Source organism: Lagopus leucura, unplaced genomic scaffold (genome assembly GCF_019238085.1).
Source record: "Lagopus leucura isolate 7727_CA_CO unplaced genomic scaffold, USGS_WTPT01 Super-Scaffold_100157, whole genome shotgun sequence".
NCBI lineage: Eukaryota > Metazoa > Chordata > Aves > Galliformes > Phasianidae > Lagopus > Lagopus leucura.
In genome coordinates, this window is record NW_024962334.1 from 33,592,330 (window position 1) to 33,609,622 (window position 17,293).

General features: G+C 45.6%; 1 protein-coding gene across 2 annotated transcripts in view; it reads right to left on the reverse strand.

Moving 5' to 3' along the window:
• PIP4K2A (phosphatidylinositol-5-phosphate 4-kinase type 2 alpha) overlaps positions 1–16,073 on the reverse strand; it is a 101,119-nt gene extending 85,046 nt beyond the window's left edge. Inside the window, exon 1 of one of the 2 annotated variants that reach the window (XM_042888888.1) lies at positions 16,032–16,073. In XM_042888888.1, coding sequence (XP_042744822.1) covers positions 16,032–16,052 — 21 coding nt within the window. In that variant the 5' untranslated portion in view covers positions 16,053–16,073. Of the gene's footprint in view, positions 1–14,599; positions 14,764–16,031 lie in introns of those variants that run through there. The other variant, XM_042888887.1, reaches the window with a different exon arrangement.
• Between the last annotated feature and the right edge of the window lie 1,220 nt (positions 16,074–17,293).

A 17,293-nucleotide genomic window follows, 5' to 3' on the forward strand; every position in this document is an offset into this window, starting at 1 on the left:
AAGAATAACATCATTCTGCTGCCTTGCTTTAATACGTTCTTCCCTTTATGGACGCATCCTGAAACGAGGGCTGGCCCCACCATTCCATTTTGTCACTGCCACTGCATCAGCAGTAGAACAGCTGGGACAATAACAGATCCAGCAGGCTCGCAGCCAACCTGCACGACCAACGTCCTGCTAAAGGCCAAGGATACACCACAATCCTGCAACACCAAAATTTTTGTTTGCTTGAAGAGCTCATTATACCAGCAATAAAACAGACTTCATAACTAATGCAGCAGTGTTTGCTGGGAGGATTTCAGGCCGCTGACAAATATTTTAAAGCTTCTGAAATATCCAGGTTGTTTTGAGTGTGTGTGGCACCCAAAGAAACGTAATGCAATGGGCTACATCCTCTCACTCAAACAGCACTGATATTTCAGCCCTTACTGTTCTTAACAGAGATAAGATCCACATCATACGGATACTGCATGCCTCACCCTTTGAGTATTAGAACAGGTTTTTAAATCAAATCTTAGTTTTAGGAACAAACACATTTTAACAGATAGAAATGCGCAGACTAAGAGTCAGCGGCCATAGTTAAATTTAATCAAAATGCACTCTATTAGCACCTGGAAGTTTTCCAGCAGCCTCCTGAGTCCTTGGCCATCTGCCAAGACAGCTGACTGTGTTTCAAGCCTGCTGAAATTACCAGGCTGCATGTGAATATGCCACTCTCCAGTTTCAGTAGGGAATTTACAGTTCTGGTGCACATACCAGAAGTAGCTACCTCAGCACTGCTATTGCATTTGCACTTCACAGACACAGCCAGACATACTTTGTGTCACCTAGATTTCAAATGTTGAGAACATTTTGCAAAGCAGCAGCTATCCGTCATACTTCCAAGTTTCTTCAGCCATAGGAAAGCAAGGCATCAGGGACACCTACCATGAATAAACCATAGCTAGAACCAAGATCTGAATTCATTTATTCAGTATGACCTGAGAAGATAAAACTCGATTCCTTTCTACAAGTATACTATAGCCAAGCATCAAAATTCTTGTTTAACAACTTAATTCAAGCTCACTGCTTAGCAGATCCATAACATGTGACAAGAGACAGCTCTCAGGGTAGCACTGCATGGAAAATGCTGAAAGGAGGAAGCCTGGAAAACAATCACAATAACTGTATTATGATGCATCAAAATGAGGTAACATATCTTGTCTGTATTCTGAGAACATCAGCAGTGTTACACCTCCCAGGAACACTTATACATGTATGCAGTTGCAATTCTCTCTGGAGACCTTCACATAAAAATATATTACTTATTAAAGATATCAGAGAATACTAAGGATACAAAGAAAAGCCTCCAGGTAGGCTCAAACAACTCTTGCAAGAACTATGGTAGAAAGGTTAGCAACAAAACAAGCAAAAAAAAAAACAAAAAAACAAAAAAAAAAAAAAAAAAAAACCAAAGACAAAACAACTGAAAGACCAGCACTCTAGTCCTGAATACTCTGTATTGTGCTCTGAATATTTGATGCACGAGTCCTACGCAGAGCATTTTCAGCTCTGAAGATTCCTCAGGCCCAAAAGAGGGTTTGCTGTCACTAAAACAGGAAGAGCTAGAACATTTGCACAGAGCAGATGCACCACAACTCATGCACAGCCTGAAATCTGCTGGTGAAAGCATGCTAGCACCTAAGTACTGCCAAGTATCAGGCTTGACGTATGGAAGCCTAACAGAGTAAGAAGTGAAAATGCTCACTGTCAGACCAATTCATTGTCAAAAGAATTCTAAACTCAGACTTTGCCATAGAACACAGTACTACAGCGTTCACTCTGCTCGTGCTCCACTCTGGCTGCAGCTCCAGGGCTGCCCAAGTCTGTGCAAGCACCATCCTGCACTCCTAGCCCAGCATTCATAGGTCCTTTCTGAGCCTGCTTGGTGGAACCAACCTGAGCAGCAGCCTGCATAGCCCCGGCTGGTGTTCTGCGACCTTTTGCTATGTGGCTGAGCTGAACTACACAGCTTATTACTTAGCAAGTGGGACAGCCTCCATCCCCTGCCTTTCTCCAACAACTCTGCTTTACCAGAAAATAAACTGGTCCCATCTATGATCCCAGGAAAGGCAAGAACAAAAAACTAAAGGTCAAACCAGCATTTTTACCAGATTAGTTTCTGGTCTTTTGGCAAGCTGAATTGATTTACTGGATGATCAGACAAATACTAGAGCCAGCATGAACTAAGCAGGAGGCACCAGGCCTCCTGTTATTAGAAACAGATGCAGCTGGGAAAGGCTCAACTGGAGGCATTTATCCCTTTACCTTCCATCATAGGTAGTGCTATGACTGGCACTGACTAACATGTCTTGGTGGAAAGCCCACCTAAGAAAAGACCAGCTGCAAAAGCAGCTCACTAGCAGAGCAGTCACTTGAATTTAAGGTACATCTGTTGGAGTGGCAGATAAGAGTCTTACGCCAGCCTCAACAAACATAACTTAGTGCACTGGACAGCAGTAGGTGCAGAAGCAAAGTTTTCAGTAAGCTGATAAACTATTAAATGTACCACAAAGCACATGGCAGTGTGTGGTCACCACACAGAAAAATGTATGTCATTTCAAGAAGACATTTTTGCTCATGTAAATATTACACCTGCTTGCTTGAGACAACTATAGAATAGTACTACTGTGAGAGTTCGTAAGCGTATCGAGTGTAAGTGAGGTTAAAATTGGGAAGAATGAGGCTGAAGGGATACCATCCAAATCAAGCATCTGCTAACCTGGTGAGGGGACCAGACTCACTTCCAGCTGTTATCACACCCCCCAGGATCGCCCTGCTATGCCTTCTGCAACACCAGATTCCATCAGCAAACAGCTACTTGCTTTCCTAGAAGTATCTCCTCCTCCCCAACAAGCTTTCCCCACTGAACTGGTAAGTTAAACAGCTTGATCAGGGGCATGATACTGAGGACAATGAAAAAAACGAAAGAAAAAAACATGAGCTACTGCTGCTGGAAGGGGACAGAAGTGAAGCAACACATCACAGCTGTATTAAAGTTACCCTCTCCAGAACTGCTATTCACACTCAGATTCCCACAGCACATGGAGATGCAAAAAAGCTACCAGTGTGTCTGGCAAATTGTTACTTAGCATAAGCAACACTCATCACTTGCAGGAAAGATTTCCTCCAGTAGTCACAGACCCAACAGAGCCATAGCCACAGAAGTAGAAAGCAATGCACATTCAAAACTAGAAGCAAGAGCTGCCATAAGCATGGAGAGAAGGGTACTGTATCATTTCTGTAAGGAAGACCTTCCACAGCCCAATATAATGCCAGGAAGGAGGCTCATACCAGAGAAATAAATGAAAAAAGTGGCATCTTCTAAGTTGTGGACAAAGATTCAGGAAAGCAGACCGAGGTTTCTGTACTACTGCTGCAAAAGCCACAGCACTAAATGCCGCAATCTAAGATGGATTAAGTTTAACACATTGACTGCTAGGTTCAGCAACAACCCCAGTGTCAGTCTCTATCACTGGTACAAACAGAAGCGTTTCCAAGATCCAGAACAGTTACTATGGATTTGGACCATCTGCAGTCCGGTTTAAAAATAACACAGACTGCACACCTCCATTTCCTCTCCATTTCTGTTTGGTTAACATTTACAGCTAGGAAAAACCCTCAGCAGAAAGGAGTAACACAGCCGGACTCACAGCATGTTCTCCTGCCCACTAATTGCTACCACCAGTACTTAAAAAGGCCACGAGGAGAATTAAGTCATTTTGGAAGTTATTTTAAACTAAACCAACTTGCATCACGTCTCATATCTCCGTTCCCTCCCTGCTCCACACAATGTTAATTTCCAGGGACTGGAGCCATGCCTCATAGCCCCCATCTCAGGCAGACATCACAAAGCACAACTCCTCCCCAAAGCACATAGCACCGCAGCTTCACTGGCTTCACATTCATACTGTGCTTCCTGAACTTGAGCTCTCCTTGGAAGGAGAAAAAAAGCAAGATAATAGACATTTGAAATAGTTCATTAGTAAATGATTTTATTCTACAACTCTAAATCACCATGCAAAGTTATCAACATTAATTAAATGCCTTCTGTTTAACAGCACAGGAATTAAATGACAAGGAAAAAGCCACTGGTTTATATTAACACAAAATATTTTATATTTCCAATCAAGAAATGCAACTACTCCCTGGAAGTGTTCAAGGCCAGGCTGGATGTGGCTCTGAGCAGCCTGATCTAGTGTGGGTAACCCTGCTGGGTTGGAACTAGATGATCTCTGAGGTTCTTTTCAACCCAGGCCATTCAATGATTCTATGATATTCTGCAGCCACTGTCTGGATAGTTATAGATGATTAAAGAGATTAAAGTGAATTGTCATTAGTTGTTAGCTTAACTCAGAATTGAAGCAAGTCTTGCACTATTTTTTTGTTGCTCCCGAACTTCTGATGGGAATTACCCAAGAACTCCAAAATTTGAGATATCCACATAAGCATCACTATCTGATTTGTCACCTTGTAAACATTTAAGAGTGGATTTCACTACCCGTATCTTGAGCCAGCGTGACCAGCCCAAGCACAGATACCTACCTTGGACTGCTTGACCATATACCAACTGCTAGCCATGCAGTGTGCCCAGAGGCAGCTGGCTACATGGCAGATCTCACTTTCCCATTAACATTACTCCAGCAAATATATGCAAATACACAGGACTAAGACCTCAGGAAGCACTTGACAAAGCAGTAGATTAATCAGACAGAAAATGAGCTACTCTGTCCTGGAGGGTACAGTAAAATTCAACAATGCCAATCTTTTGACTAGTCTGTTTCTAAAAAAGAAAACAGAAAATTGCAAGCTGCCATCAGTTATGCAGCAGCAGTGCTATGACTCACAGCACACTATGTATTTTACAGTCAAAGAGTCTAATAGCTGAGCATTTTCATTCCTGGTTTGTCAGACTTGTTGGAAAAAAAATAACCTCCAAAGCCTCAGTGGAAAAGCTATTGCAATGGTAAAACCCTCCAAGCCACAGCCAATGCGGCTGCACGCTTCTGTCTGCTCCACCTCAAGCTCCAGGCTGATACATCTGAAAGCTTTGCCATTACTGGCAGATCTCTAAGAGACATGCACGCTTTTAAAAAGATGAAGGTGGTTGGCACAAGTTGTAGCTATATACTGTATGACACAACTGCATCAACGGCAGGACTATGGCAGGTTTAGACTTCCAGAGCTGAACTCTTCCACTTCTAAATGTTTACCCTCTCATCACTGTGCAAGATAAGAGTCTCAGTGTTATTTCTTCTTACACAATCTGCCAGATTAACAGTGCTGTTCTCAGGATGCTAAGGTTCTTGAGGAATCCTTACAACAGCACACACAAAGTGCTTACTTGAACAGCAAAGTCCTTGAGTTGCCAAGACTAAAACATATTTCAGAGAAATGGAAGTGAAAATGGAAGGTAATACGCAACTTAAATGAAAAGCTTATTTCAGGGTTCACTTCCGTAGTCTATCAAATGCGAGGGGAAGATGCAAAACATAACTGGCAGAAACACGACAAACCAATTCTCAGACAAACTTGTCAGCTAGGAAGGTAACGGTAAATAATGTACAGCATGAAGCTACATGCTCTGTCTCACTTCTCTCTTATTTCTTCCACCAACCTGAAGATGTAGGTATTAAATCTCTTCCAAGTGACACATGCCAGCTAGCATCAGTACTTGAATTAAGTAAAAGAAAAGCAGGGCGATCTTTGCACTTTCAAATCCTGTCTAGACATGTGGCTATATAATTTCCAATCTTGAGAACTATGCAATCAAATCTATATTCTTCCTTTAAAGAGCCCAGGCTTTTAAAAAAAATATTTAAACAGTTCTTGCCATGGAAATATTAATTAGAAATTAATTAGCTTAGTCTCCCAAGTTAACTCTTCCCAAAGACCATGACCTGCAAGTTCAACAGGTAAACACAGAAGATCCATGTTGCTTTTTATATTAAAAACATCCCAACAGCTTCCAAGGAGAAACATGCAATATACCTTCTCTGAAAGAATGAGCAAGTACAAAGAATATTCTGAGAAGTAATTGGTTTGCTTTTCAAGAGAAGATGACCACTGCTAACCACAGGTAATACAGTATTTGGGGAAAAAATCCCTGACAAGTGGTACTGGGAGATGTGGTAAAGGAAATCTCACCACAAAGATGGTGCAGAACACAGACACAATTCAAGACGCTCCAGGTTTGAATGCCGTTTTGCCTTGCCACAGGCAGGGAAGCTAGGTTCAGTGGGAAGAGGGCAGGAGTGTGAGCCAAGAGACATCTGAACCATATTACATCCCTGCACCAGCACAGCCCTGGGGCACAGCATGCCCTAGTGAAAGAATCTGCCAGAGCCGCCTGCTGCTGTAGGTAGGAAGGAGAAAGCAGCATTGTTGAATCAGCTGAAGACCAAAATAACAGCTGGGGAAACTGCTGCATCAGGAGCTTGCAGCATCTATAGGAATGGGCAAAGACTGCTGAGAACAGGGGTTACAAGACTTTGTGAGCTGCTGGCATTAACAAGCACCAAGATTCTGGAAATTATTTTTCCCCCAGCCTGTAAAAGACAAGTGGTAAACTCAGAAAGAGTTGCATGCATTTGGTTGCGCTTGCTGTGCACGAGCAGAAGGCTGCCTGGCTCACCGCAGGCCGCAAGTGCAGCATGAGTCAGACTGAAATCTCGCTGTGCTGATGATTCCGCTCAGGCCCAGGAAGAACAACTGTGCCAGAAAATCTCTTCTGCCCTCCTCCACCAACCTGATCTTTGCAACAGGGGAAAAAGCACTGGGTGTGAGAAGCAGCCAGCCCCCGGCCCACACGAGGCACCAGCAGGGCCTGGTGGGGTTTGGCTGCACCTCAGCCTTGAGTCACTCCCTGGGCTTCCATAGCTGGGCTGCGGGGCTGGACACGGGTTTTCCCAGTGAAGTCAGTGTGTTTTAGGCTGCTATCTTTCCCAGAAACACGACCGCATATTTCGAATAGCCAACAGAGAATAGGTTTAGTAAGTACTTCCTCTTGGAGGCCTTACAGTAAAAACCCTTACTTCAAGCGTGAGCTTTTAGATGCTACCACTACTTCTACCAGGCAGCCTCTAATATGTATTTTACAAATGGAGAACTGATTTGCATACCATCTTAAAAATTGAAGTTGTGCATTCATAGGCTTTATAATCAAAGTCTGGAACAGACCATGTGATTTTTTTCACAATTGGAAAAGACACAGGAAACCCCTGGAAACAGAACAGCACATGACAAGTACAAACAACAGAGAAGAAACTGAACAGGATCTGAGTGATGGCTTTTACGATCTGCTAAGGAAAATAATGCTTTCTGAAATAGGAACGATCTATTAAAGAGACGTAAGTTTTAGGACTGATCATCTGAATCGAAGTGTTCATTCTGCTGCTCTCAAAATTACACAGAAGCAAAAAAGTAACCTCATCCACCAGCAGCTGTTTACAATAAAGAATTCCTAGGATTGCAACGTCAAAGTCTTTAAAAATATCCCAGTTCTCATTCAAATGCCCTCTCAATTTTTGGTAATTTGCAATTTGATCACCTAGATCTGGCTCTAGATTTAAATCAAAATACAGACATTTAAAAAGACATGACTAGCAACCTTGCTTTTGTTACATAGATTGACTGGTTTTTCAGACACAGCCAGCCATAATGTCTGATTCACACACCATGGCAATTGCATCCACGAGCTCCTCTAGGAAGATTTCATCCAGAACCCAACCCATGCTTAGGGCTACACTACAGCAGAATACCATAAAATCCTCTCTAAATGCAGACAGTTCGCATCACTGAGAAAGAAAACCAGTACATAGAACAAACTCAGCCTGTAACTACTGCAACATTTCTGGTACCCAAATAATCTTGGAAGAAGTCTACAATACACTGGGCAATATGATCAAAGCAGAACCAACCACTGCAAAACAGCTGTAAGTCTACCTTGCACCATGATGCACTCCCCTAGATGAAGGGCACTGTAGCAGTGCTATTAGTTTTGGTAACAGAGTTAGGGAGGCTTGGCACCAAGCTAATCAGATATTGCTCAGTTTCAGCTCAATATAATAAAACCCTTATTAAGCTGCCTTCTTCAGGCTAGTCTCAGGCTAACCAAGATTGTTCTCTCCTCCACCCAAGAAGAGGGACTGCTATAACTACAGCCTTGATATTGCTCAAGAGAATCTTTAAGATAGGACTCTCATGAAGTATTGCTGAGAAAGTCTTCTGGCCATTATCATTTACATCTAAGAGCAACTTCGAAAACTGCAGTCACTACAAAGCCACTGCAGCTTTTCTAAAGACATCTGTCATCTACCCAGATAGAAATTGAAAGCTTAGATGCCTCAGTGTCTTCCATAAGACCAAGGAAGCTGACAGGTATAACAAATTATTGTATCTCTTACAAAACACATGCCCACACGCATGCTTAAAAAGGTTAAAATAATTGGAAAGGCTTCCAGAGTGAGGGTTCTCAAGTATTTTGCCTAGACGCAACTGTTCACCTCCAAATGTGAAACTGAACTGCTGACAGGGAAACTGAAGAGCACAAACCAGAGCTAAGAGTCCCTCTACTTGTCCTAAGCAACTAAGACGGTCTTCACCCTCCACTATTACACAGCATTTGCAGGTGCTCTTTTAAGCTGGGACTGACACTTCAGGATATGGCTTATTCAGCTAAAAAACACACCCTAAAATAGAAAAGTGAATAATGTAGTTTTCCCGCCTTAGCGCATTGTCCTAGATGAACTCAATACAGGATCAGCTCAGTGCCAAACAGCAGAAACAAGTCCAGCAACAGTTACAGAGGCTGTGGTTTGATTAACCTTATTGTAGTGTAAATTGGCACTTCCTCACACAGCAACAGCTTTGTACCACCTTTTCTGCTTCACCACAGTCACAGTCATAGTTAGTAGCTGAATAATTACTGATCAGGAAAAGCAGATATGGCTGAGCCTGTCAACCAGGAAAGCTGGAACGGCAAAGACATGATTGATAAGATGCACAAACAGGAACAGCAGGATTGTGAGAGGTGAGCTAGCACATAGCAGGGACAATAAGAGGGGAGCCTGGGAAAAACGGGACTCAGTGAGTTAGTTCAGATAGTAACAGCGTTGTTCTGCAAATCCCAGCCCCACTGGGGAGTTCCACAGGCTTTCCAGTAAGGCAACAAATGGAATTTTTTGTTTAAGTTTTCTCTTAGAATCTAAAAGGATCATGTATATACTCACAGCCATGTTATTAAGGTTGCCTTGGGAACTTAAAATGCTCCCCAAAGAGCTGGATTAGACTAATTACCTTGTCTCAGTACACAAGGTGGTAGTTCACCAAGTGAGATGAAAAATAAGTATTCCAAAAGGTGCATGGCCAGAAGTATTTCCACTGCAAACAATTCAGCTCTGCTCTTTGATGATAGATCCAATGTTTCCTTTTCAGTTTGTGACATCCATCACTACAGCATTCAGCTGCTTCCAACAATTTTCACAACACCATTATTAAGCACTCTCTCTCAGCACAAAACTAATTAACTTATGATCTTCCTACAGAGCCTGGATTCTACAATAAGACAGACGTGCACATAGCAAACCACATTCAAGAAGTTACCATCCCAACAATTCAAAACTAGTCCATCTCACCATGGTTCCGGGATGCAAACCTTGAAAGCTAACAAGATTTCTCATTACCATTCCATAGCAGCTATGTTTTTTTAAACACTGTTGCAGCTCTTTTGCAAAAGAAGATGCACCTCACCAACAGTGCAAAGGAAGGAAGAAAAAGCAGGGCTTTTGTTAGACATCTAAATAGCAAGCATTATTCAACGATAACACCGACCTTTCAACAAATCAAGATATCTTTAAGCCAACATGACCACAAGTCTGAGAGGCTGGGCAAAATTAAACACAGGGTTAATAATAGGTAGTTCCATCTTATTCCCAAGGTCTGAGTTAGCTCCATACTGCACAGATAGCCTATGGAGCTCTGCATCACAAAGAGCACAGAATGAGCGTGCACAGCAGGTACTGCACAACAGGTGAGAGTTACAGTAAACAAAGCTCATCACCCTAAAGTGTAGGAGGTAAATAAGTGTTTACTAGTCTGTAGCCAAAAGGCATAACGCACTGCTTTAATGAACAAGAAGCCCTGAAACAATCCACCACAGAATTTCTTTCAAGTCATCACGATACTCAAATAAGATGACTCAGCTGAGTCAGCAAAACCAATTCACATTGCCTGTTTGCTTTACTGAACATTATCCAGCCCTCCTCGTTGAGGTTAATGAAACTCAGTTTCAAAACCATGTAGGCAGAAGAACCTCCTCACCTCTGCAGTGCCATATTCTGTAGAGGGAAAGAAACCACAGAGCACAGTTTTGAAACTGCTACGAGATCTCTTTCCATCTCTCTTCCTGTCTCACCCCTAACAGCAGCTACTGCACATTTCCCTTTCAGTAGTTCAGAGGACACCCACACGAAGTATCACTCCCACCTTTATTTCATGAAGGACCATTTACTACCTTCAATCCAATCACAAGAAACACTTGCAATTTGTATTTTTAGTAGTCTGTCCACACAGATAAAAAAAAAAAAAAAAAAAAAAGTGAACTTCAACAACACAGAGCTTAACACCCAAAAAAGAACCAAGCTCTCAGTAAATAGCTTTTCCTGTTCTACTTCCTTCTATATACAAACATCTGGGCTGAGTGCCCAGATGACTTTTCAAAAATAGTTTTAATTGCTTTATTATCTCCTCGACTGTAATCAATGCTTTTTAATACGTAGTTTCTCACTGCTTCTTAGAAAGTGCCTTCTCCCACATAATCTACCACTACCTCCATTAAACAATTAATAAGAAGGGCTTTTTCCAGCTTGCTGTTAAAAAATCTGGAGTTGACTCTAAGATCAATAACTCGAGCTTCATTACTTTGCCTCGCTCACTTTGAAAACCCGCTATCAGAGCGCATTTGCAGCAGTGATGCTCTGCGCTAATGTAAACACCAGCCACAGAGCTGACAACATTACCCATGGGCAGCCCTGCCCTTCTGCAGCTCCCAGCCAGTCTGCTGCGCTCACAGCTGATGCCACGAATCAGCCCCACAGTTCCGTATCCTCAGGGTTTAACTACTCTATCATGTAAAAGCATACGAAAAATGTGGAGCCAGAAGTTGCACTAAGTTCTGCAGATGTATAACCAGTAGTAAACGCTGTGTGGTTTCTTAGCTATGATAAACATAAGCCAATAGTTTTTACTCCAGAGGGCATAACCTATCCTGTAATTATTTTGTATCTCTACAGAACTACAGGTTTCCTGATGTGATGGCACAGATACTAGGACACAGGAGGTGCAAAGCCACACTTCCATGTCACGCTGGTTTTATTCTCCCCTTGTTCAGCTCTAACAGTAGAGATGCCACACTGGCAGACAGCAGAGCTCCATAGCTTTCGCTCCTTTTGTTATGCCTTCATGTTGTTCCACTTTTCTTAAAAAGATCAAGCCAGATTACAGCTGAGAGTGCAACAGTAGCATCAGGCTTTAGGGTGTCTCATGTAAGCAGTTGAAGGCAATTTTGCAGTTGATTATCTGTTGAATTATTCGCCCACACAAAGTATAGTCTTTCTGATGTACTCCTCAAATGTGCTGGGGGAGAAAAAAGGCATTTGATCCATGCATTCTCGTTTCACTTGCTCATTAGGCAGCAAGTGCCACTTCGAAGTCAAGCGCTGGCAAATTTTTAGATCAGCTTGTAATCATCCCGAAACAGATGGCGATTACAGATTCTAGGGGCTGAGTTTTAGTGCCTTTTTTTTTTTTTTTTTCCAAACTTGTACATTCATTATTCTCAAGAACTTCATTAGGTGTTCATTCTCTTCTGTGTTAATCACTAAACAGTCTGAAGGTGAGGCCTCCAATGTCTCACTCTTCACCTCAAAACTAGTTAGCCAAAATCCATTTCTATTATTCTATTTTTCCCATATTTGTGGGTGGTATGTTTTGAAGGAGCTAAGCACAGCTTTCTACAGATTTCCAGCCTTCCTAACCAGCTCCTAATAGAAGCAGACAGCCAACACGAGAGAGCAGACCCACCAATGCTGGGAACAGGACAACCACAACAGGTTGCAGAAAGCAGAGCGCATCTTCCATTTCTGGCATTTCACTTTGTGAAAGTTTCATAACAGCATCTTCCAGCAAACCAAAAAAGCGAATGCCTTGCTCTCCATGTGAGCACATTTTCATGCTCCTTAGGATCTGAGTAATGTTTACATGTTGCGTTCCCTCAGGCGCCCTCTGAAATTATTCCTGAACCTGACTGCAATCCCGAGAAGGATTCATCCGAGAAGGATGGCAGGATTCTGCCATTCTCCCTCCTATTCAAAGGCTACCAAAACAATTTCCTCACGGCCTGCTGGGGAGGAGGTACTGTGTTTAGGAGCCCTGGGTAGCACACCTCCCTTCAGACCTTCACACACTTGCTTTATGCCTTATCACTTTGTGATGCTGATGTGCAACACTTCCCTTTCTAGTCATACTTCCTTCTAGGAGGGATAGGTTAACAGCTCTTGTCACAGTTTCGTTCAGGCTCTTCTTCACACTTGGATGATCTTAGATTTTAAATTGAAAACTTGGCTATCAAGTGTATCAGCATTCTGGCCCTACATTCAAAAAGCCTACAGAAAAAAAACTACTTTCCCCATTTTATCATCACCAAGTGCTTTATACCAGTGTAAGCCACATTCTGCTGAGATGTAGGAGCCACATTTCAGACCCCATCCTTATTCTCAAGCCCTTAAGGCTCAGAGACTATCTCATGAGTCGCTGCACACAGCTCTGGAAGCAGTCTTAAAGTTTTTCAGATGAGTGCTATTTTCTAAGTTTATTTAATTACTATCGTCATTAACTATAATTTATGCTCATTTCCTAGTCTAACCTTTTCTTCTGTGGGTTTCTGTTTATTTTGTTAAGAAACATAAGCGTGCCTAATTCCTGACCTCAATGAGCGCACATAGGTGCTCTGTGCTTTTCCTGCACAAAGTTCTGACTGGAGCTGCTCCCATCACACCAAGCACTCATTTCCATCTGTCAGCCACTGCTGCACTCAGTGTTACACACCAAAAGGGTGAGCACCTAACCCGGGATCCAGCAGTACTTCAGTACAGCGTTCCTAGCCGAAGAGATACCTGGATTTGCACACATCAAGTTATTTTTGCATGCTCCCTGACTTGGGGGCGGGAGACAGCATCCACAAGCTCAAAGCATTACTCATGGTTACACCTGGTTTGCAAGGTGAGGACATCAGAGAGCATCCACAGCACATACTCAATTCTACCACCTTCCTTCATACAAAATCATACATTCCTACATCTCTCCAAGCTTGCCATACTCCCCAGCTTGCCCTACCCTTCCAACCCCCCTCACCAACTCCAGGCCTTCTATTTGCCATTTTTAGCACTACACACAAAGGCAAAGTGTGCCTTTATGACATCTTCTAACTGGATCAGCCGTGCACTCCACAGCAGCACAGGATGGTAGGAATCACACAGCACTGTGCTGGTCCCAATTTGCTTTGTTATTTGGTACAACCCTTGGGAGGGCACAGGACTTCCCTCGGTGAGCACTGCTGTGCCCAGAGCAGACACACAGCAACAGCTGGGGCTGACGCACACAGCACTGCGGGCTCTGCTCCAAGAGCAGCTCTGCCCCATCCAGCAGCATCTCAGCTCGGTGTCACCAGCCTGCTGCCCTCCAAGAGCTCTGCCTAGGAGATATCTCTATAAAATAATCACGTGCATTCAGAAGGGACAAGAGGATCCTGTAGGCCTAATTCCGGCAAGCAGCACCCCATACACTTCCACAACCAGAGGCTTTAAGCAGCTCGCTCCTTTCCGGCCCGTGCCGCAGGATGCCACCGCTCGCACCGACCCACCGGCAGCGCTGCGCCACCGCCTTCGTGGGGTCACCCGACCGCACCGACACCCGCGCCCGCACCGCCGAACCGCGCACAAAGAGAGAGGGCGGATTTGGATGGGTAGGAAACAAAGGCAACACCGAGGCGACGCGTCGCCTCTACAAAACCGGCCTCATTTAAAGCGCACACTGACAACTACGCGTAGAGCTCCGGCACGGAACGATGCGAGAACACATCTGGAGACGGCGGCTCCGCAGCGGGGCGGGCGCCGCGCACGAGTTGGGCTCAGCGGCTGCCGGCGGCAGAAGGGCTGCGGGAACGCCGGAGCCCGCCGCGCCGATCCGCACCGCCGCAGCGCCGCGCTCCCGTACCGCCGCCCGCGGCCATGTGACGCTCCTCTGGGCGCGGGCGGGCAGGGAGCGGGGGGCAGAGCCGCGCACCGCCCCGCCGGAGCCGGCCGCGGGAGGACGGGGAACTTCGCCGCGCTATGTACTTCTTCCATCATCGTCGCTTCACAATTTTTGGTGGAGGGGTGAGGTGGGGGGGAGGGAACTGCAGTGCATTTCCGCACCGCCGCCCGGGAGGGGCCGGGGCAGCTCCCGCCGCCCGCGGGCACCGCGGCACCGCCGCCCCCCGGTCCCGCCCGGCCCCGTCGCTTACCGAGTGGTTCACCCCCCACATGAGGACGCTGAGCAGCGGGTCGCTGGCCCGGAACAACTTCACTTTTTGCGCCACGAAGTGTTTCTTCTTGGTCTTGGTCTTACTCGCCATGACGGAGGCGACGGTGCCGGGGGCCGCCATGGTGCGGCAGGCGGGACGGGAGGCGCGGCGGGCGCGGGCTTAGCACGGCAGCCCCAAGGGCGGCTCGGCGCGGCGGACGGACTGACTGCCGCGGGACGCCGCGCGCATCCCGGCCTCTGCCGCGCCGAAATGGCCCCGCTCGCGCGCCGCGGCCCCGCCCGCCGCGGGGGAGCCGCCCCCGCCACGCACGGCGGCGCCCCGCCCCTCCGGGCCGGCGCGGGAAGGAGCGCCGAGTTTCGGTTCTCGGCGCCCCGTTGCGCACGCGCGGCGGGTTCAGGCCTGCGCGGTGCCTTCAGCGCTGCGAGGGGAGCGGCTGCAGGACGCGGCTGCTCGAGCTTACTGCGGTTCTCTGGTTGGAAATGGATTGCAGAGCGTGCCCACCGCGCTAATCGCTCACATCTCCGCCATAAACGGACGCCTCAGGAAACGACCTGAGACAGGACCGCACACCGTCTCCTGACATAGCCCTAGCCTGCAAGCTAAGCTGTCCTAGCTGACAGAAAGCAAATTCTCCTTGGAAATAGCACTCTCCGGCAGACTCTGTGCAGCAGTTTAACTGTTTAGTGAAGTCCATACACCCCACAGGCTGCATTTGCCAGCTGTACCCAAAGCAAAAATTTTGAAGTGTTTCTTATCTGGCTCGGTGACCACACAGGATGTGGTCAGAGCCATAGGACACCCTGCAGAGGCTGCATTCCCAACTTAGAAACACTGCGCACAAAATACACTTCTCCTGGCACACAGGGCTTTATGGGCAGCCCCAGCTGTACTAGAACCAACTCAGAGACAGCCGAGAATCACAGAATCATGATGGTTGGAAAAGACCACTGAGATCATCTAGTCCAACCCCTATCCATCCCCACTGTGCCCCCTAATCACATCCCTTAGTGCCACATCTGCACAGTTCCTCCACGTCTCCAGGGACAGTGAGTAACTCCACCACCTTCCAGGGCAGCCTGAGCCAATGCACCACCGCTCTATGTGAGAAGGAACTTCTACCATCCAACCTGAACCTCCCCTAGAACAGCTTGAAGTCATTACCTCTCACCCTATTGCTGTTACCTGGGAAAAGAGACCAACCCCCACCTCACCACAGCCTCCTTTCAGGAGGTTGTAGAGAGCTATAAGGTCTCCCCGAGCCTCCTCCGGACTAAACAATCCCAGTTCCCTCAGCCACTCACCATTAAACTTATGTTCTAGACCCTGCACCAGCCCAGTTACCCTTCCTTGGGCACACACAGCATTTACAGTAGGTCCCCCACTGACTTCTTAACTACTCAGGTGTACCTGCCTGCTGTAGTCCTGGCTGCATGCGCAGGCCGATCGTGAAGCAAGATGACCTTCAGGGAGCAGCAGCAGCAGGGCTGCTTTACGAGGACAGACAAGCGTGAGCTGATGGCAATCCCAGTCTAGGCAGCGCCCCCACCAGTAGGACCTGGTGCCATAAAGGTTGAGTGCAGGGGCCAGCATACATCAGCAGTCCCACAGAGGCATTGAACCAGATCCACCCAGAAAACAGAAGCACAAGGTCCATCTGGGAAGTAAGCTACTTTTGGAGAAGAGCCAAGGTGACCTAAAAGACAAGTTTACAAATACACTTACAGCACAGCTCAAGCAAAGAGCAGGCCTAACTCCATCTCTGAACTTAAATAGAGGTCCTGGCCAGAGGCTGGGGCTGGTCCTTCCAGGTGTGGCTGCTCATTAGGGTCTGCAGGTGGGCTTAGGGTCCCCCAACCCAGACCTACACTGGTGCTCATGGATTGAGAATCTTGTTGCACCTAGCTCAGTGGTTGTTTTATCTCCTCTGCTCTTCGGCTGTTGTGATTGCAGTAGCAAAGTTATCTAAACTGGTAGTGCTTTATATTTCTCCTTGCATTTGTTATACAGTCTTTTTTTCTTCAGTTTACCGAGAACAGGAGAGAACAGATAAGCCATATTTTGTTTTTAGTTATTTTTATTTTTAGAGTGTAAATTTATTTAGGAGTTATAGAAGGATTCTAAATGACAGCCTTTGTTCTTGGGGAAAAAAAATCTTAAAACAAAAATTCCTGTCCGTTCTGCAGTCAATGGAAGCAGCTGAATAGTCAGCACCTCTGACTAAAAGCAGGTCACTTAGATGTCTAAATATAGATTTGAAGTCAGATTTTTAGAAGAGATCAGAACCCATTTATTCCTTACGTTATGCTTAGAACATGACATCTGATCACTGCACACAATGCTGCACACATCGGTGTGACATCTGTCACATATTTGTCTGCCATCTTCTTTCCAGAATAAATCCGTATAGTGAAGCATTTTGCTTTTTAAGTATGTAACATGCAACAAATATTTTGGTAGGTTTATTATAGGGAAGGGGAGTCTTGGGCAAGAAGTTGTTCTTGTCTTTCTTCCAGGAGACTTTGCTGTCTTCTTGGCCTAGATTCTGAAGAGCTCTTTTCTGCGAATGTGAAACCTTTCCAAGGAAGACTGTGTTTTGTCAGTGGATAAAAGTGGTAAAAGTTTCTCCTGCAGATTTCTTACGTTCTCGACTTCCATTTTAAAACCCTTTGAGTT